Source organism: Hemicordylus capensis, chromosome 2 (genome assembly GCF_027244095.1).
Source record: "Hemicordylus capensis ecotype Gifberg chromosome 2, rHemCap1.1.pri, whole genome shotgun sequence".
NCBI classification, from domain to species: Eukaryota; Metazoa; Chordata; class Lepidosauria; order Squamata; family Cordylidae; genus Hemicordylus; species Hemicordylus capensis.
The window spans coordinates 191063579-191090447 of record NC_069658.1 but is presented as its reverse complement, the minus strand read 5'-3'; the positions used below and the strand labels follow the sequence as shown (position 1 = coordinate 191090447).

Sequence of the window (26869 nt, the reverse complement as noted above, 5' to 3'; positions counted from 1 at the left end):
TCAATATGGATTTGTGGTGATTTCAAAATGACCATTAATCCCATGTTAAGAATTGAACATTATTCCTTGCCTCACACTGAAGATATCATTAGCACGTGGACAGAAATTTAGCAAACCAGATCTGGCACAGGATTATCTCCAAATGGAAGCACATAGCTAATTTTTGACCATCAGCACAGAAAAAGGATTATCCCAGGACAATCGCCTGGTATTGGAAGTGGCATTGGCACCTGCGATGGTCACGGATCAAGTATTACAAGGCATACCTGGCTGTAGGTGCTGTCTTGATAACATTATTGTGACAGGATCCAGTGATGAAAATCTAAAGAATCTGGCACAAGTTCTAACTGGAAGAATATGGATTGTGCATAAATTATGATAAATGTGAGTTCTTCAAAGACTCGGGCATGTTATTGATGCCGAAGGACTACACAAATTACTAGACAAAATAAGAGATGTATTAGGACCACCTTGTCCAGAAAAAATCTCACAGATGTTATTCACTGGTTTTCTTAATTATTACCACAAATCTTTGCCTAATCTGGCATCTATAATCTACCCCTTGAATCAATTGCTTCAAAAAGAAAGACTTTGGGAATGGTCTGAACTATGCGAACAGGCATTTCAAGAGGATAAGCGACTTGTTACTAAGAGCAAATCTCTAAAGTCTCACTAAAGTCCTAACTCAATAAAGTCCTCAGCCAGATCTCAATCTGGCTTCTGATGTATGGTCTTGGAGCAGTGATCTCCCATGTAATGCCTGATGGCACAGAGCAACCCATTAGGGGTATGCATGAATGGAGGTTCAATCGCAGACCAAACCAGTTCAGCATGGTAACCACCACTCATCCTTCCTGGGACAACCCCAAGCAGGCGGCTTGGTAAAGGAGGGAGGAGCACGCTTGGGACCATGCCGAGAGGGTGAGTGGTGGTGCTGGCAGCTGTGCTGGCTGGGCAAGCAGCTTGTTACCACTCTCGCCGCCCCCACCAAGCCACCCCTTACCCTTGGAAGGGTCCCCCACCCCCTGTACTTGTAATCCTCACCAGATTCCCCTTTACAAGTATATTAGCCATATGAAATGATTCAATCTAACGGACCAGACCAGCTAGTCGGTTTGACCAAACTGGTTTGAAGCAGTTCAATTCAAATTGATTCAAATTTGAACCACATCACATTTTTTGGTTCGTGGACACCCCTACAGCCCATAGCTTTTGCATCCAGATAATTGAGTCTGGCAGAGCGCAACTGTGTTCAGATCTGAGAGGCTTTGGCCTTGATCTGGGGAGTTAAGAAATTTGGACATCATCTTTATGGCAGGAAGTTCACCTTGGATACCAACCACAAATCACAGCTATCCATTTTCCATCCTACAGAGGGTATTCCAGAAATGGCAGTGGTCCCTATTCAGCACTGGGCTTTGTTTTTGGGAGCTCATGCTTATGATGATATATTCAAGGGAATGACTCAACATTGCAATGTAGATGGCTTGTCATGACTGTCACTGTGAGATGTAGAGGAAGACTGAAACCACTGAGACACGATCACTGCTGTGGAAGTGTTCAATATGACACAAATGAGCATCTTGCCCATCACATTGGTGTTGTGTCAAGAAACACTCAGATTGTTTGCTAGCAGAAATGTATGATGCTAGATTAAGAGAATTGAAGGAGGACCCTAGAGAGAGTTTGAAACGTTTTTGGTTTTTTTGCCATAGGAATGAAATAATGGTTTCCTTAGTCTGTTTGATGTGAGGTCATTGAGTAATAATTCCTTAAAAAATTGCAACCCTGACTTTTGGAAGAAGTATATGGAAAGACACCTTGGTGTGATTAAGATGAAAGCCTCGGCCAGGAGATGTCTGGTGGCCAGGCATAGATGTCCAAATTGAACAGTTAGCAGGGGCGGAGCCACCATTGGCCAAAAGGGTTCAAAGATCCCAGGCTGCCAATGGGGAAAGGCCGCCGAGAGAGCCTCGCCCCGTGGCTCGGACGCCATAGGAGTCCAGAGTGAACTCCCCCCTCCCACACCCAGGCTGCTGAGAGCCCTGGCGAACACTTTGCTGATTATTTCAGGCAGCTCCGACTGCCCCATAGAACGATTTCCCCTTCCTCTTCCTCTCTGGAGGGAGAGAAAGGGGAAAACATCCTATTAGGCAGCCGACCCTGCCTGAAATGACGAGCCAAGAGGTCGTTCGGGCTCTCGGCAGCCCAGGCTACGCCCCCTCACACATGACATGACAAGGGGGCGTGGCCTGGGCTGCCGAGAGCCCAAATGAGCTCTCGGCTCATCATTTCAGGCAGTGTCGGCTGCCTAATAGGACGTTTTCCCCTTTCTCTTCCTCCAGAGAGAAAGTTAGCTAAAGACTGGTCTGGTTGTCAGCAGGTCTAGAATATGCCAGGGCTGGCACCACTTCATTCATGGAACTTGCCAAGAACCCTGTGGGAGCACATCCACTTGGATTTTATGGGATGCATCTTGGATACCAGTTTTTTGGTAGTGGTGGATAGCTATCCCAGAACTGGATTACCTGTACATTAGGCCTGTGCAAATTCAATTCAAAAATTCAAATTTTATCTGAAACTGCTCAAAATTGGTAAAATCCAAATATGATTTTTTTAAAAGAAAAAAAGATTGGTAAAGTTGGAATTCATTCCAAAATATCAAAATTGATTTTGGAAATACTTCAGAATTATTAAAATGAAATAGGAATTTTCCCCATAGAGGTGAATGGGAAAATCAAAACAAATTCACTAAAAATAACTGGTTGGTCCTAGAGCCTTGAAACCTGCCACACATGCAGGGAGGTTGGGGACAGTGTTCCCTCTAAGGCATGCATGTGTGTGTGCGCACTCACATGTTTTTTGATGTCCGCTCAGTTAATTTTAGATCCCGCTCAGATTTAATCGGGAAGGTCTCACTCTGAATGCATGTGCGCTCACACCGTCTTGATACTGCCACCCAGAACAAAACTCATTCTGCACACAGATGAAAAAAATTAGAGAGAACACTGGTCGAGAGGCCCTCTAGTGAACTTGAAGCAATTTGGTCAATCCCCTGATTTTTGGTGAATTTTTGAAAACTTTGTAAAAATTGTGAAATCTGGCTTGTTTCAAGCCAGAACTTTACAAAAAAACCCTCTGAAACTGAAGACACTCTTCAGACCATCATTCAATCAGCATGTGGGCAAATCTGACCTTTGCCTTCATGAAAAGGGGTAACAGCATACTGCGTTCATTTCTGAAATCTGAAACCAGATTTCACCATTTTAGCCATTTTTTAAAAAATCACCAAAAATCAGGGAAGTGACAACAGCTTTGGGGGAAAAATTACACAGATTCCTTCCAATGTGGACTTCATGTGTGCCAGATTTCATAACTGTATGCCGATCTGTTCTGGAAATATAAAGTGGAGGAAGGGGCATACTGGTATACCTTTTGATGAAGGCAAAGGTTTGATGCTGGTGAAATGATAGTCCAAGGAGGGTCTTCAATTTCAGAAGTTATTGTAAAGGTCTGGCTTGAAACAAGCCATATTTCACCATTTTCAGCCATTTTAAACAAAAATTCTCCAAAAAATGTGGGGATTTGGGGGGTATTCAAATTTAAATTGGAATTCTGATTTGAATTCTGAATCCTATCCAATATCACCAGATCCCATAGAACTCAATATTGTCAAATTTGGATTGGGTCTAATCCGAATCCAAATTTTCTAAAGGCCTACTGTACATATAGTCACAGACAGTGGAGCTCAATTTTTCTAGAGAATTCCAAACCTTCCAGAAACAAAATAGCACCAAACCTCTGACATCTGCACCTTATCCAGCCATGAATGGGCTGGCAGAATGCTTCATCCAAACGGTGAAGCATGCCTTGTGAGCTGCAGAGAACCAGCCAGGTTCTTTATCTGTTAAAATGGCTAATTTTCTACTGGTGTATAGAAATGCTGTGTATAGTTCAACAAACCAAATACCCGCCAGTTTGTTTCTGAGCCTCAGTCTTCAATCTCGTCTGGATCGTTTGACATGTATTGAGATGTTGTCAACAAACAAACTGACCAGGTAAAGTAACAGGAACGTTCCAGGCTGCAGGAACTGTGCATAGGCCAATCTGTCTTCGTTCGGTCCTACTATGATAAGGACAAATGGATTCCAGGTACCCTTCAGGTGGTGAGAGGACCGTATTCTGATGATGTCTGTGCTGCACCAAATGTCACCCGGCATCGCCGCATTGAGCAGATCCAAGGAGAAGTTTCAATTCAAAATGGTCCACCTCACTGACACCACTTGTGGAAGACTCACCTGGTGTCCTTGATGCTTGAGAGTCAACAAGCCCTTTCTCACAATCAATGAGAACAGGCTTGAGGGAGAGCAGGGAGGAAGGCTCCTAGCACTTATCTCCCCACGGACAATCCCTCTGTCTTTGCTGGGTGGGCAGATTGCCCACCCAGATAATTGCCGGCTGCACCTGGCAGCTGGGAAGTGTTGCTCCGTCCCCAAAACTCCCATAATGCACTGTGCAAATGTGCAGTGCACTGTGAGGATTCTCCCAATGCTGGCTGAGAGCCCCACAGTATATGCAAGGAGCAGGGGCTTGCAGATGAGCCGAAAAATGGGGTTAAGGTAGCACTTACTCTCTTAACCTCATTTTGGAGGTGGGCTCCAGAGGCAGGTTTGCCACCGTGCTGCTACTGGGAGCTGAGCATCTCCCGGTAGTTCTCATGTGCATTCAAAACTGGGCCGGGCTTCCTTAGCCCAGTTTTACCTGCACATGAGAACAGCCTCAACATGTCCTCCTCTTCCAACCATGGGTGACTGGGAGGCCATTCTGCCAATTCCTGTAAACTCATAACCTCCTTTGGAAGTTGTACTTCCAAACCCTTCCTCAGAGGTTTCCGCTGAAGTGGCTGCAGTACCTGCATGGTGTTATCCTGTTCACATGAGAAAAACACCTGACAGGTTCAACTTTTAGCTGTATTCTTTAACTGCCCTCAAACCACATAGTTGCTGGTTAAGTGTTACTATTCTGAGTCTTGGGGGTTCATTATTTGTGGGGCGTGGAATGTTGTGAATGCTCCTGCCAAGCCTCTAGGAGGCTTCTGTTGTTGTTCTGCTATAAGATCTGGCAAGCCGTCTGAAGTGACCTGCCTGCATAATGAAGAATCTGTTATGTGGATTATGTCCAGTGTTGTGTATGATGCACGGATTTAATGCTTTCCACATAGATGCTCTCGAGGCAGCTTCCAAAACATTAGCGGCAATATGGTGACACAAGGAACAGGGCTTGAGAAGGACTGTGGTTTAAAGTCACCTGTGGCCGATGGCATGGATAACAACCTGTTTGTTTGGTTGTTGTTCATAGGAACATAGGAAGCTGCCATATACTGAGTCAGATGACCAGAGTTCCAACTAGCTCAATATTGTCTACACCAGGCTTCCCCAAACTGCGGCCCTCCAGATGTTGCTGAACTCCAAGCATCCCTAGACACAATTTTTTGTGGCTGGGTATGTTGGAAGTTGTAGTTCAGCAACATCTGGAGGGCCGCAGTTTGGGGAAGCCTGGTCTATACAGACTGGCAGTGGCTTCTCCAAGGTTGCAGGCAGGAATCTCTTCTAGCCTTATCTTGGAGATGTTGCCAGGGAGGGAACTTGGAACCTTCTGCTCTTCCCAGAGCAGCTCCATCCCCTGAGGGGAATATCTTACAGCGCTCACACTCCTAGTCTCCCATTCATATGCAACCAGGGTGGACCCTGCTTAGCTAAGAGGACAAGTCATGCTTGCTACCACAAGACCAGTTCTCTCCTCTTCATCTTTATACCACCTTTCACAATGCATCTCAAGGTGGTTTACAAAAATTAAAATACAATAAAATTCCATAAAAGTTATATTTAAAACCTTAAAATCAGTGAAACAGTAAAAACCATAAAACATTTTTTTAAAAAACACCCCAACCATTAAAAAGACAAATAGAAGCAGAAAAGCTGAGAAACCTGACAGCCCCTAAGGGGTAAACGCCTGAACAAATAAAAGGGTCTTTAGTTGTTTTTTAAAAACAGCCACAGATGTCAAGGAGAGGGCATTCACTAGGAGAGCATTCCAGAGCCTGGGGGCAACAACAGAGAAGGCCCTGTCCTGTGTGCACGACAATTTAGCCTCTCTCAAAGTTGGCAGATGGAGCAAAGGCCCCTCTGATGATCTTATTGGGTGGACAGAAACCTTGGGAGCAGGCAGTCCTTCAGGTATCCAGGGCCCAAACTGTTAAGGGCTTAAAAGGTAATATAACCAGCACCTTGAATTGGATCTGGAAACAAATTGGCAACCAGTGCAGCTCTTTCAGAATAGGTGCAATATGCTCCGAACGAGCAGTTCCAGAGAGAAACCTGGCAGCTGCTTTCTGCACCAACTGAAGCTTCCAAATATTCTTCAAGGGCAGCCCCATGTAGAGCCCATTGCAGTAATCCAGCTGCGATGTGACTTAGACATGGGCAACCGTGGCCAGATCTGCCTTCTCGAGGATGGGATGCACTAGCCAAAGCTGAGCAAAGACACCCTTGTCCACTGCCTCCACCTGAGCTTCCAAAAGCAGAGCTGAGTCTAGGAGTACCCCCAAGCTGTGCACTTGCTCTTTCAAGCGGAATACAGCCCCATCCAGAGGGGTTGTTGAAAAGCAAGGTTCCTGCCTGGGGAGACATCACCATAAATATAGAAGAGCACATGCACTGCATGCTGAAGGTTGCAAGATCAATCCAACTAAAAGGATCTCAGTAGTGGTGCTGGAAAATGCCTCTGGTAGTGCTTTTCTAAGATCTTATGCAGAGTAGGCAGCATTGGTGCCTACTCTGGTGGACCAGACTACTTGGTGGGCCAATGGCTTGGGGAGGGGCCATAACTCAAATGTGGTGCACTCCACTTTGCATGCAGTAGGTCCCGAATTCTATCTCTAGCACATGCTTAAGATAAGCCAAATACGACCTGTGGGTCTTGAACATGGCTCTCTTAAAAATACATCAATAAAATTCAAGCTCTTGGTGTGGCGGTGGGGTTCCTCCAAATACTGTTCCTCAAAGACAGATTCCAGAAGGGTGGTTTTTTTGCAGTTAAATTTGGTTAAGGGCCGTCAGACAACCAACTCCAAAGGCATATTTGGGGTACCATTAAAGAATGCCAATAGACAGGTCTTTCATTTCATTATTATATTTTTATATCCCCAGCAGTGGGGTGGGAGAGAGAGAGGTGCCACTTCTGCCTCTGGTACCAAAACGCCTTGCACTATTTCTGTATGCATACAGTCTAAGCTAAAAAGTATCGAGTCAACTTCTGAAGCTTTGGTTCTGAATGAAGGTTCAAAATGCTAAGTGTGTGATTTCTCCTAGGGTTTTCTGGTGTTGGGTGTTTGTTTGCTCAAGTTGTTCTCTTGATAGTTTGGCTAACAGATTTTTTAAAAAACTTTAAAAATCTGGGATATTTGGAGACCTGAAAAAGCAGTCATCTTGTTCATTGAAACAAATAAATAGAATTCTATCAGTTGTGAGATAAGCATGCTATGGGGCCTCCATTCCCTCTAAGAGGGAATTCCAGATGTTGTTGACTGCAACTCCCAGCATTCCCAGCTGTGATAGCCTTTGGCTGGGAATTATGGGAGTTGTACTCAAAAACATCAGAGATTCCCTGCTAGAGGGAACAGTGTGTGGGGCCACTTAGTATCATACCCATTTTATAGAAGGGTTGATACATTGATTATTAGTTGATAAATAATGCCTTATCCATGGCTGTCCAATAAGTCTCTGGCTGAGCAAGGGTTTGAAATGAAAGCTACACTAAAACTAGATAAGGAGGTCATTTTTAATATATCCCTAACAAGTTATATATGTATACCTGCTGCAAATTCTTTGAGACAAGGCAGGTGAAAATTAATTATTATTAATAGTAGCTATAGTTGGAATAAGTATTAAAAATTCCACAAAGGCAAAACGCAAACCAAACTGCTACCAGCGTTGTTGACACCTTCATTATTAGTATTCAAAGGAAGTACAATTATGCAATGTTTTGCACCACCTCTTTGCAGGACAGAATTCCTGGGGCACAATCCGCCAGGAAATCCTGCTGCAGGAGTATCCTGGAAGCAGAACTTCCCCAGAGATTGTGCCCTGGGTCTTTAGCCTACCAGGCCCTTTTCCTTTGCAAGTTACTCTCATGAATGTTGGAAATCTTTAACTTTTGCGATTCACTTTTTGCTCTTCCCTGCTGCCTAGGCTCAGAATCCAAAATGCGGGAGGTTTGTGCCGGCTGCAACACCCCAATCTCTGACCGCTTCCTGTTGAGGGTGAACGAGCGTTCCTGGCACGAAGGCTGTGTGAAGTGCACTGCTTGCCTGCAACCTCTCTCGGGCACATGCTACTGTCGTAACAGGCAGCTGTACTGCAAGCATGACTACGAAAAGTAAGCACCTTGCACTTTGGATTTCCTGCAGTACGGCTAATGGATGTGTGCCTGTAGTGAAATGTGTGGAGGGCTGCCTGGGAGGGCAGGTGTTGCTGGCTGATGATAAAGGAAAAGAAAGAAAAGCTGGTGGTGGGTGGGGGAGAACCAAATGCAAAAATAGTAAGTAGATCCAAAGAACCCTGTTACCCATATGGTGGTTTTGGTTATCACATGTCTATCTATCTATCTATCTATCTATCTATCTATCTATCTATCTATCTATCTATCTATCTATCACCTACAGATTGTGGGAGTGGCACCTAGCAGTAAGTGGCTGATTGGATCTGACGTTACTGTGAAAAATGGCAGATAGAGGCTGTGGCCCCAGCAGCTGCCAAGAGCTTAGCTGCTGTGATGTCATTGAGTAGAAAGACATTACGAGGCTAAGCACCTTAGAACTGGCAATCTGCGGCCTATTTGCATCTTTTGTTAAATTTAACAAAATGCACGTTGTTTATAGATTGACATGTTGTTGGTGCAAATTAGTTTAGGTAATTTGGGGGTATTCTTGACAAATGCTATTTATGATGTAGTTAAAATGTAGGCTTGGGAAGAGATGGACTCCCCCATGTCTATGAACAGTAGTCCACAAAGGGAAGAGGGTTCCCCAGTGTTGAACTTATCACCATGTGAGCTGAAATATATCCTGGAATGAGGATTGATGAAAGCTGTCTACTGTAGTCAACAGCAAAACAAGAGGAAGCCTAAATGTTATATGAAGAATAAGTTTTGTGAGTTAAGCATAATTGTGTAGTTTCGCCAATTTTGTCATAATGTGTTCTGCTTCCTTGGTTCTGACTTTCCTATCATTGGATTATTTGGCAAGCCAGGAAATAGTATGAATGGAAGGACAGAAAAGATGAGATACTTCCAAGTTTTACTCTATGCTCATGATGGCTAGAAACAACCCTTTTTATTAAGAAAAACTGAAATAATTAGGGAGTGTAATTCCATGCCAGACAGGAGTTCCAACTTGCTTTTCCTTCTCAATGGGTTCAGGATGCCCACAAGTGACTGTTCAAGAATGCAATCACTTTTCAAAGCTTTTTAAAAAAAATCTGCTCAGCACAAAAGCTAAACAAGCAAGAGGTTACAATTTAACAACTGGAATACATTCCCATGAGGCCCCCAATTAACAAGTCATACAGGTTCCCAGCAGCCCTTTTAGTTTCTTGATCTCATGCTTGGAACTGATCCTTGCCAATCCTGGAGGATGGTTAAGGATCAGTAAAAAAAAAAAAAAAGATCCAGAAGACACTACACGACTCTCACTTTTATAGCCAGGTTGTTTACTCCTAGCAAAATTTTGGGACTTTCCACCTAGTCCTTCCTGTTCTCCTCCTCCCTCTTTTTCTCATTCTTTCTCGGGCAGGACCCCTATTTTCTCTTCATGACACTAACCCTCCTGGCATTCTTTGTGTTTCTTTCTCAACTTGGGTCAGGTTATCTGCTCTGCCAGCTTAGGTAAACTGTTTCGTCATACTTTGTGTTTTGACTGCAAACATTTCTATGACATTACCCTGCATACTGTACTTAAAGCCTGCTTGACCAAACTAATGCTAACGGAGGCCTAGTTAATATGCTACATACTAGCCCCCAAGCTATCCTTATCCCATAATATACCTTTTACTCGAATTATGTTTTCTGGATCTATGTCTGTTTTTACGAAAGCCCCAAGATCCACTGACGCTAGTTGCAAAATAATGGCTGCGGTTGGGGGGAAAGCAAATGTGAAATGAAGACTCAGGGAGCAGAACCTATTATGTACTGCACCCCATGGGCCATACACTGTGATTGCCTGTATATACGAGCACAAATCAGAGATTATAACATAGTCTTCCTTCCATGCCAGGACTGAACTCACAGTCCTTTATCACAAAAATCTACTCCTCCCTGGCTTCTCCAAGATAGGGCTAAGAGCGACTCCTGCCCGCAACCTTGAAGAAGCTGCTGCCAGTCTGTGAAGACAATACTGAGCTAGATAGACCAATGGTCTGACTCAGTATACGACAGCTTCCTATGTTCCTATGCGGCTCTGTTTATTGTAAGCTCCCATCGCTCACTGTTTTCTCAATTATTCAGTTTGATTTAGATCCAGATCTTGTTGGCACATACCCATTTTACTAGAACTGTGTTATGCTTTTTGGTAATGTTATCATTCTCGTGTGTGTTTTTGCTCAAGTTTACACTTTTTCATGGCCTTTATAATCTTAAAGCCTCTGTTCTGAGGTGAATTGTAGGGCAAAATCACTGGAAATTCTGAATGGATATTTTTGACGCAATGAATTGATATCGCAGATTGAGATTAAAGGAGGTGGTTTGATGTGAAAGCATTAAAATAGATGTAGAGCACAGAATATTTGTTGCCATGGTGTTCCTAGATGTAAGTGCAGTGTATGTAACAAACATTGCAATAAGACTGCATGAGTGAATAAGGTTGCCATCTCCTCCAGATTTCTGGGTATTTACCAAAATTTAAGCATGTTCCCTGGCGCCCAGTTCACCCATTGGCTTGCCCAGATTCTTAACTTTTACTTTAAAAAACCCAACTAAGCTCTAGCCCTTGTAGAAGTGGCGTTAAGGAGCAAAACTTGTGGCCACTATTCTGTTCAGCCACTGGACTTGGAGTAAGGCAGGTAAAGCACAGGAGTCTGGCTAGGACAGGCTCACAATAAGTCATCCCCTGAGGAATGTTGCCTTTGTTTTTTGTCAGCAGGGAAGCTCTATAGGGCAGTTGAGGATAGCTTGATTTTGAGGTAAATCACGGCCTACCTGTGTATTGTAATGTTTAAGGTTTGTGGCTTTACAGTACAACCCTGCACGCATGCCTACTTAACTGAACTTTAACTGAAACTTCTAAACCTTAACAGAAAAACTCAGTGAGGCTATTCACACGATGGGGCGAAATTGGGCTAGTGGAGGCTAGCCCGATTTCGCCCCATCGTGTGAACCACCAGGCTCGGCTGCGAGCCCGGTGGTTCCTAGGCGGATAACCTGCCTAAATACCCCTGCCCTAAAACCAGGTCTGCGGAGCAAGCACTCCGCAAATCTGGTTTTGAAGATCGTGAGTAGCCGCGGCGTGGCTCCGCACCCTGGTTACTTACGAGTAGACCCCCCAGAGGGGAGGCGAAAAGCCACCTCCCAACTCCGAGCATCTCCCCAGTATGCTCTGCACGCTTGCGCAGTGCATACTGGAGCTTCTGGGGTCCACTTGGCCCCCGAGCTCCCCAATCCCCACCGGCTCTGTCACGTAGCCAGAAAATGTGTGGGTGGCTGATTTGGCCACCCAGGACTCCCGCCCAGATCGTCTGCGGGGAGAGCGGACTTAGCTTCCCGAACTGGGTCTCACTGATCGTGAGACCCGGCTCAGTGTATTTTTTGTTCTGTTGCTGCTATTAATATCTCAAACTATGTATAGTCTTCATTTATTTTCTATAGATATTATTTTGTGTGTTTTTTAATTTTGCTTTAAGCCACCATGAATTCTCCCTGCCCTTTACTCTTTCACAGCCTATATTAGTACAGTACTCTAAATCAAAAGGAGTCATTTTGGTGTTACATGGGAACCACCAGGCTTGGCTGCGTAACCCACCTAACTACCCCTGCCCTTAGCCCGGGTTTGCTGAGCGAGCGCACCGCAAAACCAGGCTATTTGATCGTGAGTAGCCGCAGTGCGGCTCCGTGCCATGGCTACTTGTGAGTAGACCCCCGGAGGGGAGGCAAAAGGCCGCCTCCCGGCTCCAGGGGGTCTCCCCAGAATGCCCTGTGCACTTGCGCAGGGCATACTGGGGCTTCCGGGGGCCACACGGCCTCTGAGCTCCCCAGCCCCCACTGACTCCATCACGGAGCCGGCAATCGTGTGGGCGGCCGATCGGGCCGCCCAGGGCTCCCTCGTGTGCGGGGAGAGTGGGCTTAGCCCACTCTCCCCGTGCACTGGAAGAAACCGGGTCTCAATGATCTGAGACCCGGTCCTTAGTTTGGATGTGGTTCCCAAGCTTTTCTTCTAGTAATTACCCAAAATACCCAAACAAACCCAGCATTATATTAATTAACAGTCAGGATGATGTGTGGGGCTCAATTTGCTTTCAACCTTTAAAATCTATGGACACAATCCAGCCAAAGTTAAGCACTTTTAAAGTTGTTTTGATTTCATGCAATTTTAAATAGGTAAATAATTATTATATGGGAATCAGTGGGACATATCTAAATTTTGCCTGCATTGTGCCCTGTGTTTATTTTTAGCCAGCTTTCCTTAAGTAAAGTAAACTTATGAGCTCACCCAGCATTCTGTGTGTGTCCGTCCCTCCCCCATCAACTTCGCAATGCCAAATTGGGTACAGTTTTAGGGATACATCAACAGCATACGTCAATAGTTTGTGGTTATGTCATCCAACCCGATCCAAGATGGCGGATGCATTAATGTTTCAGGAGCAAGTGGGCTAACTAGTGAACTGCCTGACTGATTTGAACCAGATTTGCTACAGCTGCAGGGACACATAGGGACACCTGTGGCATAGTTTATAATGATGACATCCACCCTGATTCAAGTTAGCAGATGCATGATCGTTTGAAGGGCAAGTGGGCTAACTTGTGGACTGCCTAATCAATTTGAACCAAATTTGCTACAGCTGTAGGGATGTGTAGGGATGGCTCAAGGACATAGTTAGTGATGATGTCATCCACCCCAATTCAAGATGGCGGACATGTGAACATTTAAGGCTGAAGTGGGCTAACTTGTGAGGATGGTAATTATCAATTAAGATTAAAATGGAAGGAAAGTAGGCAGATTAGTTCAGATTAGTTAGAAAGTAGGCAGATTGAGCCCCACACATCATCCTGACTGTTAATTAATATAATGCTGGGTTTGTTTGGGTATTTTGGGTAATTACTAACTAATTTTTTTGTTCTTGTGAACAACTATGCTTTTAGTTCTTTGCATTTTAAAGTATTTTGCTCAAATCGGAAATAGTAGATATTTAATAGTAGAGGTACACTACTCTGCATGTCTGTACAAATCACATCCGTATCTCCCCTGTAAGGAGAAAAGCAGCCAGGGAGCAATTTTGAGTAGAAAATCAGCCAGAACAGAGAATGTTAAGCAGCCTTTCTCCCCACCATTGCTCCACTCCAACTGTAGGGCTCATGGGGCTGGTTTTTATTTCATTTTTTAAAAAATAACAAAGATGTTGGGTGCAACATCTTGTTTGACCCAGAGCAAACTGAGCTCCAGTGACTCCTTGTCTTTTGCAAAGTACCCTCAGGAGGAAGAGATGCACATTAATGAAGTGCCAGGAAATAATGAAGTGCTTAACCCTCCCCCTGTCAGTCATCCCCCCCCCGAAATGTCCCTCCCCTTCGTTGCTTTTATTATCACCAGGACTGAGCTTAGAAACAAGCAAGTATAATGCTGCAACAGCAATAGCCACATGAGTTTCAGGGGGAAACATGTGATAGTAATGTGCTCTCTTCTGCCCACCACTCTTGATACAAGGGGCAAAGGAGCTCTTGGTGCTTCAGAAAACACTGCTTCAATGTAATATGTAGTCTGCTCCTGATAGATCTTGCAGTGTGTTTATATATTTCTACCTTTACTGTGTCTCATGTTCTGTGCTGCTCTGAGTTGTAGTAAAGTTCCACATTTCCCTTAGAGGGCCGGTATCTTTGTGATGTGAGAGAGAAATGAAGATGTGGCATTTTAGCCTCCCACCAACCCTGTGATATAGGTTAGATTTAAAAAGAGTGATTTGCCCAAAGCTACCTGATGCAGAGTTGAAATGAATTTAGTTCCCAAAATGTTGAGACTGGATATTCTCCGGATATCTGAATATGAAAACATTTGTTAAATATCCACTAAATATTTGGTATATTTGACAGGCTATGATAGAATGAGATATTTGACAAGTAATGGTGGTTAGTATTTACTAGCTGGCATGTAGTTGTGTATAGTATGTGTGATGACATTTGGTGAATGGCATGCCATAGGTTTACTGTTTGAAAGCTTATTAGATTTTATGCCTGCCAAAGCAGCTGAGTGGCCAACAAATCTAAACTCTTAAATTTTGAACTTTGAGGTGAAATGTTGCAGTCAACATGCAAGCTGAGATTTTTGAATATGAAATTTCGCATTCAAAACTTCAAATCAGCAAATGTCAAATGTTTGCACTGAAATGCAACCATTTGATGGGTATACTGAAGTGAGACATGGGAACGCTGAATCCTAGTCTTGAACTCCCTTATTATGCCTTTGCTCTAAAGTAGCCACAAGGGACCCAAATGGGATTGGGGCCACTGCATGGGGTTAGTGGGGGTGGGGTCTGATGATCCTTTCCCCCGTTGCTGCGCCTGCAGCCTTGATCCAAATCTCTTCCCAAAAGCTGCTATTCATTGTAGAGATTTGTTTCTGTAAGACAGGTTTTCTCCTCTGCAGCTAACAGCAGTGGTCAGGTGAAGATTAAGTCCAGCCCTCTTCCCCCATGGCTGCTTTTAAACAAAAAAGAAAAGGCACAGTGAGTTCCAAATACAGAGATTCCACATCATATCTGGTATGGTCCTGATGCAGAGAGCTACACAGCTGAGTGGGTCAGTGATATTTGAACCTGGGTTATCCACATCCCAGCTCCTCATTCTAGTCACTGTGCAACAATGGCTTTCATGAAAGCAAGGGTTGTTCTCCATGACCCGAAATATCCCAAAGGTAAATAAAACATCCAATATCGTTCCCAAGGGAAAATATACTCAGGGCTCTGTGTGTGTACTACTGTTCTCTAGGACTCCAGAAAAACAATGCAGAATGTGGTATTAGACATGGAATTCCGTTTCCTTAGAATCTCTTCTTCTTCTTCTTCTTCTTCTTCTTCTTCTTCTTCTTCTTCTTCAAGTTTCTAGCCCTTTTGGCTGCAAAGATATTCTTGAAAATGTGTAGGCAATGCCTGCTGAAATTTCAGAATTAGGTGTGGGGTTGAATTGAGGTTTTCGGTGGCTGGGGCATAGAACTACAGTTCCCCACATTGCTCTTTGCCCCTTCCCCATCACTAGCAACACCAGCATAAATTATGGAAAACAGCAAACATGCAAAATAAGAGAGACAGTGTCAATTTGCATAATGTATTCAGATTGCAGAATTCAGCTTTTCTTGGTGCACATTATTGTATTTGTTGGTTGCTAGCAAAGCCCCGATACATATTCTGGGCTGTTTAAAAAAACATATCTGTTCAAAGGCAATCTAGATACTATATGTTATACAAATTAAGTTCTTTTGCGGAGAGGCATCGTTCTGCTCGTGGGGCAAGTTGTTATGTAGGACACCGAAGCACTGCCTGTTAACCCCTAGAAATTGTGTTGCATCTCCAGCAGCAGCACCATCCTAGTTGCGGTGTGAATATTGCCTACACTGCAGCCTTAAACATCGGTTGATATAACAAGCAGTCCTCTGTCGATGGTAGAGACCCATTGGGGCTGCTGTGGAACTTCAAAGTGCCCCGACTGAAGAAGGGCTGCCCTGCTGTCCAAAAGCACTTTTAAGGCATCCTGCAGCAGCTCCATCACTACACAGTCAGGGCTGCCTTTTGAAGTTCTGCAGCAGCCTCGGTGAATCCCTACCGTCGACAGAAGGCCGCCCATCATGTCAGCCAGTTTTTCTTAAGAAAAGAGAGAAGAAAAAGAAACCGGAAATGCTCAGTTTGCACCCCATCCTACTTTGTTTTCTGGCCTAGGGCCGAAATAAACAAATACATACCATTTTTTTCCTGTGCCACAGTCATGTAATCGGGGAGTGGTGCACACCACCTTGGCAACAGCTCTATTCTGCCGCGCTTGCATGTCCAAAGTCTCCTGCGCCCTCTGATGGCTTTGCCCGCCTTTCCTCACTGCTCCTTCACTTGGGGCATTTTATATGGTGCCACTTTGGTCTCTCCCTCTCCAGATCCTCTTCAGACCTCCTCCACAACAAAGCCTTAAAACCTTTAGTGCTGTTCTCTAGTGGAAATAAAGTCTAAGTAATGGCGCAGCAGGGAAATGACTTGACTAGCAAGCTAGAGGTTGCTGGTTCAAATCCCCGCTGGTATGTTTCCCAGACTACAGGAAACACCTATATTGGGCAGCAGCAATATAGGAAAGATGCTGAAAGGCATCATCTCATACTACACGGGAGATGGCAATGGTAAACCTCTCCTGTATTCTACCAATGACAACCACAGGGCTCTGTGGTCGCCAGGAGTCGACAATGACTCGAAGGCACATTTTACCTTTTAAATACATTTAACTGCCTTTGGTTCCTTTCATCCCTTCTTACTCAGTTCTCTTTCTTCTTCCCCTAGCTGATAGAAGTTTACATTTTATTTATTTATTTATTTATTTATTTTTACATTTTTATACCGCCTTTCGTTAAAAGAAAACCCCAAGGCAGTTTACAAAAATTAAAAACATACAATAAAAAGCAGTAAAAACAACAAGCTAAAAACAAGCATAAAAACAGACAACAGATAAAAACACACAAGAACAGCAGTAAAAAACGATTATGTAAAAGCCTGGGTAAAAAGCCAAGTCTTTAAAAGCTTTCTAAAAGCTGTGATGGAGTCCGAGGAACGAATGGCCACCGGGAGAGCATTCCAGAGTCTAGGAGCAGCAACAGAGAAGGCCCTGTCTCGAGTGCACGACAGCCGGGCCTCCCTCATTGTCGGCACCCGGAGCAGGGCCCCCTCAGATGTCCTCGTCAAGCGGGCAGCAACCCTTGGGAGCAGGCGGTCCCTCAAATACCCCGGGCCCAAACCGTTAAGGGCTTTATAGGTCAAAACCAGCACCTTGAATTGGACCCGGAAACGAACCGGCAGCCAGTGCAGCTCTTTCAAAATGGGGGTGATATGTTCCCAATGGGCAGCTCCGGATAAAACCCTCGCTGCCGCATTTTGCACTAGCTGCAGTTTCCGGATATTCTTCAAGGGCAGCCCCACGTAGAGCGCATTACAGTAATCCAGCCGCGACGTGACTAAGGCGTGGGTAACCGTGGCCAGATCTGCCTTCTCGAGAAAGGGACGCAGCTGGCAGATTGGATGCAGATTGTACACTCCTTGGGGCAAAGACTTGCCCCCTTTGCTTGCATTCGCTATAAAATGTCACATGCATTGATAGTTGTATGCATATTATAAATGGTACGCCCCCTTGGAGAAAGGACTCTTAGAGAAGGCAAATACATTAAAGAAACAATAGCAGCTCCTCGCCCTACCACCAAATTTGCCAAACAGCCTCGAAGACCAGCCTTTAGCCTCTGTGGCCTTGCAAGCCCTCTCCCAGCCATCCCGGTCACTATTATGAATTCCTAATGGAGAGCTTTCAGATAGCAACTTCGAAAACAGACGGGAAGCCAGGAGCATCCCTGGCCCCTGCCTGCATTTCTTCAGCACTTCAGCAACAGCAATAAGCTGAAAAAAGCCTGCAGTGATTACTCACCCTTAACATGTTTTGGAATGATTAACCAGCACTCTGGCCCGATTACATTTTGCTGCTGGGCCAAGTGTCAGGCCTGAATGTACAAGGCTGAAGAAGTGGGAGGTTTATCTCCCAACACCCAGAGCTTTGATCGTGGCTGGGGAAATCAGACAGCAAGAAAAGCAAAGACAAACCCTGCGTGGTCCATGGAGCATCACACTCCCCTCTGCCACAGAGGAGCATCTCAGAGGTTACATATTTTTGGTTTTTCTGCTTCGGGGCTTCAACAACAGAACCTACGTTTGTTGAGCAAGACCTATGATAGACTCTTCCACCAAAATCAACCCTTGGCCACATTGCTCTGAAACTGTACCTGTGAGGATTAAATGAAAATAATAATTAATAGAGACAATAATGGGATTTTCCTATGTTGGTAAGATTAGACAGCAATTTCAAACTAAAGCAAAAGAGTTTTCTTGCCAGATATTCATAACAACCAGAGCCATTCAGACAATGGATGGAATATTGGACTCAAATTTTCGGTCAGCCATGGGTTTGCTGCCTGATCTGAGGCAAACTGTTGTGTTTTAGAGCAAGGTTCTTAGAGTAGAACGTGTTGAAGGGTCAGATTCTCTATCCAGGAAATATTCAGTGTCCATAATCACAATTTTCAATAAAAACACCAGTTCCAATACCCTACTCTGCTCTGTTTCACTCTATTCCACTCCTCCTTTACTCCACTCTCTTTTTACTTTAAGCAGATGGTTTCTTTGACCCAGAGTAATGTCTTGTTCCACCCTCTGAATGTTGATTTAAAGGGAATGGAGGGAGAGGAAGCTGATGCTGAAGCATACACTAGAAACTCTGGAGAATCCCATCTGTTTGCTTGACTAAATGCATCAAGTCCTGAACCCTGAAAAAGGTCCAGTAGTCTGTGTTAAGTGTGGCAAGGGTGTTGTGAGCTGCACTGAGGACTCTTAAAGGGCCTGATGAGCCCCTCTCCCCTCCTCAAGCCTTTTCTTTGACATTTTTGTTTGAGTCTTTCCAAATGATCATTTAATTGCCTGATAGATATGCAATATCTTTTGTAGAGGAAAACATCAGCTTGACATTTGAGTGATCGTAGTGTTCAGTTCACAAAGCAGGACCTAGACTACAGAGGGAGGAAATGATGAATAACAATGAAAGAAATATGTGGGGTAGAATGATGTTAAATGTTGGCAGTCATAGCTTCTCCTGCCTGTTCTGTCCAGTCCACGATACTCCCTGTCTTTCACCTATTCCAACTAAGAGGACTCCAAATTTGCTCGATTTTCTGGAGTGGGGGGGGCATGAACAAAAGGAAAAACCGAGCAGAAGTGCAAGCTTTGTTTCTCTGTTGGTGGATTTAAAAAATGGAGAGTGAGTCTCTAGGTTGCAACCTAGAAGAGAGGAGAGCTGGTCTTGTGGTAGCAAGCATGACTTGTCCCCATAGCTAAGCAGAGTCTGCCCTGGTTGCATCTGAATGGGAGACTTGATGTGTGAGCACTGCAAGATATTCCCCTCAGGGGATGAAGCCGCTCTGGGAAGAGCAGAAAGTTTCAAGTTCCCTCCCTGGTTTCTCCAAGATAGGGCTGAGAGAGACTCCCGCCTGCAACCTTGGAGAAGCCGCTGCCAGTCTGTGAAGACAATACTGAGCTAGATAGACCAATGGTCTGACTCAGTATATGGCAGTTTCCTATGTTCCTATGTTCCTAACCTACCTTTGTCCCCTCAGCAAGGCTGTGTATGCCTCCTGGGTCTCCCCGCTCCCCCACAATGTCCATTCTTTCTGGAAGGCTAGGACTTTGTGTGATAGTGTAGCAAGATTCTTAAAAGTGCCAGGCAGAATCCCTGGGTTTGCCTCTGGCAATTCGGACTGGATCATTTTGTCAATATTAGCTGAGTGAGTCTCTAGGTTGCACCTGTGCTAGTATGAATATGAGAACAATCATGGAGCGGTTGCTTACTTTCTTCAGAGAAACGCCTCTTCTCCTGGTGTTTTACAAGTGTGGTGATTGAGGGCAATTCATTCCCCTGAATTATGACATCATAACCTGTCCTCATGGCTGCTTCTGATATAATAAATCAATGACTGGTCACATGAGTGGACAATACAGGCAATTCAAACAGGCTAACTACAACAAGGGACATACTGTGGTGGTGATGGCAGCAGGAACTGTGCCCATAATTAGCTATACTGTTGTTCATAGTTTCTCAGGGGTGGGAGCAAGAGAGGTGGGTCGCTGGGCTTTCCCCCCTTGCTTAGGAAGAGGAGGTAGGTCTTAGCAGCATGGGGGAGACTCTGTAGGTGGAACTGGATTTCATGGTGTAACCATGGGTCTATGTCGAAATGCTGGGAATGCTGACTTCTGATTCCTAGCTTTGCCAAGGTAATGGTGTCTTGTGAATTAGGAGAAATAAAGTGACTGTGAGGCAGAATGCTTAAGCTTTAACCTCGTGCTCTCTGATACTAGCTTCTGCTGAAAGCTATGGAACAGGTAAAGTGACACCTTTTTAGGGCAGCAATTTCTGTTGGTCAGAGGAATGCAAGTTTTAGGTTACACAGAACTCTTTGTCAGGCAGGATGGGAAGGTAGGTACCTAATCTGGTGGGTGCTGCTCCATGGGTGGGGGCCCCTAAAGTTTGCTGGGGGGATTAACTGGGCAGTGGCAGCGGTGGACTCTTTGTGTTCCTCTCAACCATACTGGCCGCTGGCTGCTGTTTTTTCTCCCACAACTTATTTATTTTATTTTATTACCTGTCCTTTCCCCACAGTTTCAAGGTGGCTTATATAAATGCCCATGATGCATGTTCTGTGGCATTCCTACCTCAGTGAACACTAGGACTTAGCCAGCACCTAGACTTCTAAGATTGATGGTACTGTAGATATGCAACATTTGTAGAGCAATAGGGCTGGTTTAGAAGCACCTTCACCATATCCAGTACAATAAAACATACAGAGGGTATTCTCACGATCACTGGAAAGCGAGCTAAAGGAACTTAGCCCGCTTTCCTGTCATCTTGAGAACCAGTGGGCTCGCAGGCGAGCCAGGTGGTTCCCTGGAGGCTAGCCCACCAAAGTAGCCCTCCCCTTAGCCCAAGTTAGCGGAGCGAGCACTCTGCTAACCCGGGCTTCCTGATCGTGTATTGCCATGGCGCGGCTCTGCACAGCGGCAACACATGAGGAGACCCCCGGCCAGGAGGCTGCAATCAGCCTCCCGGACTCAGATGTCTCTCCAGCAAGCCCCATGCACTCACACGGGGCATCATGGAACTTCCAGAGGCCGCGTGGCCTCCACTCCCCGCGGCCCCCACTAGCTCCATGACAGAACTGGCAGTCATGTGGGCAGCCGATCTGGCCACCTAGGGCTGCAGTAGTGATCGTCTGCGGGGAGTGCGGGCTAAGCCCACTCTCCCTGCAGAACCCCCTCCGGCGTGTCTCACTGATTGTGAGACTCACCTCATTATGTTCTCTCCAGGCTCACTCTCTGGCAGTGGGGTGGGGATCAGCAAGTTTATAGCAAAGCCAGCTGTGGGCATTGCCAAATGGCTAGTGCCTGTACTGTCACAATTTGACATCCCTTCCAGGGGCGTAGCTAGGGAAGAGGGGGCCCGTGTTCATCCCTCTCTCTGGCGGCCCCCCAGAGTGAGGGAGATAATGAAGAAAATAGGGAGGGGTGGACCTGGAGGCCCCTAAGGAGCTGGCGGCCCGTGTTCTTTGAACCCTTTCACTCAATTATAGCTATGCCCCTGATCCCTTCATACCCAGAGCAGAATTGATTTTTTTGGGGGGGGAAGTATCTAGTTTTGTTTTCTGGTTTTTGTTTTTAAATAAAGGAAATTATTAATGCAATACAGTGCTTAAAAATGAGATTTTCAAGGCAGACAGCCTGAAGTAGGGGAGGAAGGACAGGACTGATAGCTACACCCAGACTTGACCAGATAGAATATACATCTGTCACGCAAATTGCAAAGGCAGGAAAAAGCCAGACTCACCCCTTTTCTCTTTTTAAATATTTAAATCTAAATCCACCCTGAGACAGGAGGAAACCTTTCACCAAATCTAACTTATCCCATCACCATTGAACTTTACTGGGGGGAAAGCCATGGTGAAAAATTGGCCGTCTGTGCAGTGCAGCTCTTAAATGTATGGGAACTCAGGAAGGGACTGGAGGTGGCAATGTTAACCTCCAGCAGTATCAGCAGTCTGATGGAAGTCACATAGCCTACTACACAGCTATCTGTACTCCATTAATTGTTGATCTTAAGGAACTGCAATTGGCCCTTGCTGTATACAGTGTTTTCACAGTTCAGACAATGCCCCTCCACCCCACACACAAATATAGCATGGGTTCAGACGTCACACAGAACCATCGTTTACTTTAACTGTGGTTAGTTTGTAAAGTTTGAAACCATGCCAGTCAACAAACTGTGGGTTATTTCAAATGCCCAAACCACAATATGAACCCAAGGTTTGAAGTTGGTTAGTTTGCCCTAACTATGGACTTGCATGATGTTTGAACCCACAATTGAAGTTTAATTTTATTTTGTTTCAGTAGCTCCATCCTCTCAGGGCCCTTGCATAGAGAGAGGCAAGCCTAGCTCATGGGCAATAAAGTGAAAGGGGAGAGACCTAAACAAACCAAGTTTTGATTATTGTCTGTGGCACCAACCCAGCTTTGTTAAATGAAATTTTGTTAAAATAAATGCTGTTTCAGTGTAACCCATCTATACTCAGTGGGGAGGTGGAAGCAGCCCCACACCTGCCAGCCCCACACTTGATGTCTATGTATTGAGCAAAACATTGGCAATTGTGGGTGGATTGAGGTGGGGGGGCGGTTATGCTTATACACTGAGAGGTCCCCCTGGTGATATTCTGCTCATCTGACACAGATGCCAGGGGTGGGGCTGGGAGTATTCCAATGTCCAGGTGAGGCCAACAGGTGGGGTTCCACATCCCTCTCTGAAAATACATGGAGAGGGGACTTGATGAACAGCCCTAGGGAACAGGCCGTACTATAAAGGTGTGTTTGCCTTGCCCTTTGTGGCAGTGCATGAACAGGCATGTGTCTTGTCCCCTGTTGAAGCTGCAACATGTGGAGCTCCCTTTTGAAGGGGATGATCACAGTGTTTGTTTTTAAAGAAGAGAAACTATGTCCTTTGGCACTGGGCCCTGCTGGGAAAGGAAATGCAGAGATGGTGCGCAAAGCTTTCAAGAAGCTTTTAGGAAGACCTCATGCCTTACTTAGTAGAGTTCTCTGAATCTTGGCAGTCACCTTAAAAGTTTTCTCTTAACTGTCCAATCTTATCTCTCTCTTTAGAAGAGAGAGCACAGCCTCCTCCCTCCCAGCCACTGACGCAAAGCTTTGGCAGCAAATCTGGACGGGGGTAATAAAAATACCAGCATTTGCCCACTTCCCAGTGATGCATAGCCAGAGGTCAGGAGAGAGAGAGACATGAGCAAGAAACATCAAGGCTGGGGCTGCCTCACACTTTAAAGTAGCCTTGCAGGAAAGGAGTTGGAAGTTGTAATGGGTCGTAAATCGATTACGAGTCTGTGATGTTGATGAAAGAATATGTAGGGGATGGAATGGGACTGTTTCATTGAGGCCTTGGGCTGCACACTTGATGAAAGATCTGGACATGTTGGGCATGGCACAATGGTAGTAATAATATTTAAGAAGCTCAAGCAAGAATGTTGAAGGAACCAAGACCTACATTCACACTAGCTTTCTGCCATGGGTTGGCTGCCTCTTGATCCTCCTACAATTTATATGTACCAGCATTTCCCATATGAATTTCTACTAGTTTGCACATCAATATTGTTTATGTATCAAAGTAAATAGAAGTTGTACTTTCTCAGTAGGATGGGAGTTTTGATCTCACGCTTTGAATGCTACAAAGAGCAGCCACTGAGTGACTTGTTACAGCCTGACAAGTCTTTGAAAAACATTTAGAACAAAGACACAATAAACTGGGTACAGGCTAATGTGTTTGCCAAGCAGACACTCAGTGTGCCCCAAACCTGCTGCAAAAGTCCACTTATGTGGAATCCACCATGTAAAAATTGGTTGTGTGAATCATCCAGGATTCACTGAAGGTCACATCTGTACCGAAGGTTTAGTTCTCAGTCACTTAGTTTGCTGTTATGTCACCACATTAGTTCTTCATTTTTAGATTGAGTTTTTGGCTCTCCCAATTAACTGGTGCAAATAACATAGAACATTACTCCATGCCTACATGTTCCAGTGTTGGGGCTGATTTAAATGGAGTATGTGGGGGCTACTGAAAGCCCATCTCCATGATGTTCTTCCATGGGTGAGGGAGTTTGACACTTAGAAGCTCCATGTTTTAAAGTGTTAATGCCATGAGGCTTGGGATGATGGGAGTTGTAGTCCAACAAGATCTGCAGATCCAAGTTTGAGAACCTCTAGGTTATGTGATAATGGGGAACTCCCTAATCATGCACAGTGTACAATCTCATTGTTGCCAGGAATCTGTAGTGCTGCTAGCATGCAGATAGTACAAGTGATTGGAAAGCTGCACATGGTACACTGCCACAGTTGGGCAAGCTTTTCAGTGTCCTACCCATGGGGGCTATACTGTTTTAATCTGCCTCTAAACAAAATAGGAGAATTCTCCCCCAAAGAAGCTAAATTTGCAATTACTTGTGCTGCGAGCACAACTTGATAATAATGATAATTCATAGAGAATACAGCGAGTGCTGCCAGGGCCTTCAGAGAACACTCACACTTAAAGTTAAACAATCATCACGGGGAATCTTTCCGGGAATCCGTCCAAGCAAAAGCCAGCTGGTGGCATTAGTGGAAGGAAAGCTTAGCAAACTGGAACCCTGAGGGTAACTAGAGTTGAGTGGTTCTATGAATGAGGAGGAACCAAAGCGGGCAAATGGACTGGTCCTTCAGGTCTCACCCAGGGTTCCGTCCAGAACTCTCAGCCAATGAGATCTGCTTCTGAACTTTTCCTCACAGTTAATTTGAACTGTATATCTATATTCATCTGTGGACTGTGAATACAAGAATCCCAATCCAACTGTATAGAAAACCCAACTCTATCCAGCTGCCTGAGATGCTCATAGCTAATTAATCTGCAGAAGTGCCAATTGTCAATTGGTGGGGGAGCAGAGGAGATTCAGTCCACCTGTTCCTTCCTTTGATCCATGGGACAGAGTATTGGCCCTCCTGAAAACTATCCTGTACTATCCTGCTGGATGGGCCATTTTAGTACTGAGAGCCATACATGCAGTATCTTCTTCCATGCATATAGGCAGCTTTTGATTGTGTTATAAGCTATGCATTGTTTATGGCACTGTCTGATTGTAGTTGTATGCAATAGGTAATATGTATAGATTATCTGGAGGGCTATGTGGTTTTATATTGGTTATCTTGTAAGCTGTCTAGAATTAGGATAAAAAGTAGTAAATTTTTATAAGGGGTATTGTTCTACCACATGTTAAAAAAAAAAAGCTTCCACCACAAGAGAGATCAAATCCTGCTGGCTTTACCATGAGCATGATAATTTATGCAGTTTGTATCTATTATATGAACATATGCAATTGCCTTCTACTCAGTCCACCTTGCTCAGGATTACCTACAATGACTTGAAGTTGCTTTCCAGGGTTTCACATGGTGGCATCCTTTGGAGATGCCAGAGACTGAACCCAGGACCTTCTGCCCTTCCCCATTGCTTTTGAGCATATGGATCTGCCTTAGACTGAGTCAGGTTGTTGGTTCAGTTACGTCAGCGTGCTCTGCACTGGCTGGCAGCAGATCTCCAAGGTTTTAGACGGGTCTTTCCAAGCTCTATCTGCAGGCATCGGAGACTGAACCTGGCGTGTTCTGTATGCAAAGCAGGAGCTCTTCCAATGAGAGGTTGTCCTTCAGATTTGGTTGTAATGACTTATTTGGATCAACAGACTCTCTTACCTGGTCAAGTTGCAAAAAATCAGTGCAATCCTAGGATGAGGGAAGAAGGCAGGGGCTCATGGCATACAGGTGTGGTGGGGCTGGGGCTTATGTGTAGATTTGAGTTTCTCTGGTATTTTAGGGCTGGAATCAGGCACTTCAGAATCTAAGGCTGCAATTCGGTGTTCATTGACTAGGGACTAATTCCCATTGGAACATGCATCAGATTGAACTGCCTGGCAAAGGCTCGCCTAATGAGTATCGTGGACTATGCACCCTCGGAGCTTTCAACAGTCCCTCCTTAACTAGGGATAGTCCCTATTTTCTGGTACCTGCTACTAGTCAGTCAGTGGCCCGATTTTGCCTTTTGAGGAGAGTTCAGGGATACCTTTGAGACATTTTCTGCATGTGCGTATTGCTAGAGTGGTCATTCTTCAAGATTCCTCCCCCTCTTCTGGATTGCTAGAACTTAAATCTCAAGGTGTGGGGGTCGGGGAGTGCATCTTGTCTCTTTTGCCGCATAGATGTGTAAAGGCACATGCATGAATACTCAGGCTCTGCGCAATGCATGGGCCAAGGGTTCACATGCTGCAGCTGCTGAGGTTAATTCTGAACCATTAATAATCTGTTAGGACCATTGTGTCTGTCAAATGTATCTTTGGCCTAGAAAACCACGCTCTCTGATTTCAAATGAGTGTGAGCAGGTAATTGCAGAGCAAACAAATATAGTGTATGGAGAAGAGCCTTCAGCAGTGAGCAGTGGGTGCCGGCCTGGGCGATAGGAATGATGCTGAGGTGGTCACTCTTGGTGTGAGAATAAGAATCTTAGGGTCAAACTTCACAGGATGCTCAGTTCCATAAATATGTTATCTGTGTCTTTTTAAAAAAAAATTCCAAAACAGCTGCGGGAAGCTGCAGTCTGGATCAGAAGTTCATTCAAGGAGGAGTGCTATCTCTTCCCTGTGGTCCATCTTTCTTACCCCTCCCAGCTGCTTTGGCCCCACAAGGGAAAAACCTGTTGA

The 26869-nt window shown here is 45.0% G+C and overlaps 1 protein-coding gene across 7 annotated transcripts in view; it reads left to right on the top strand.

Annotated features, from left to right (window-relative positions):
- The window catches only part of LOC128342905 (LIM homeobox transcription factor 1-alpha-like), a 160176-nt gene that overhangs the window by 35167 nt on the left and 98140 nt on the right, over window positions 1-26869 (top strand). For all 7 annotated transcript variants that reach the window (XM_053291072.1, XM_053291075.1, XM_053291071.1 and 4 more), the window contains exon 3: window positions 8250-8436. In XM_053291072.1, the coding sequence (XP_053147047.1) occupies window positions 8250-8436 (187 nt within the window). The remainder of the gene's footprint in view (window positions 1-8249; window positions 8437-26869) is intronic.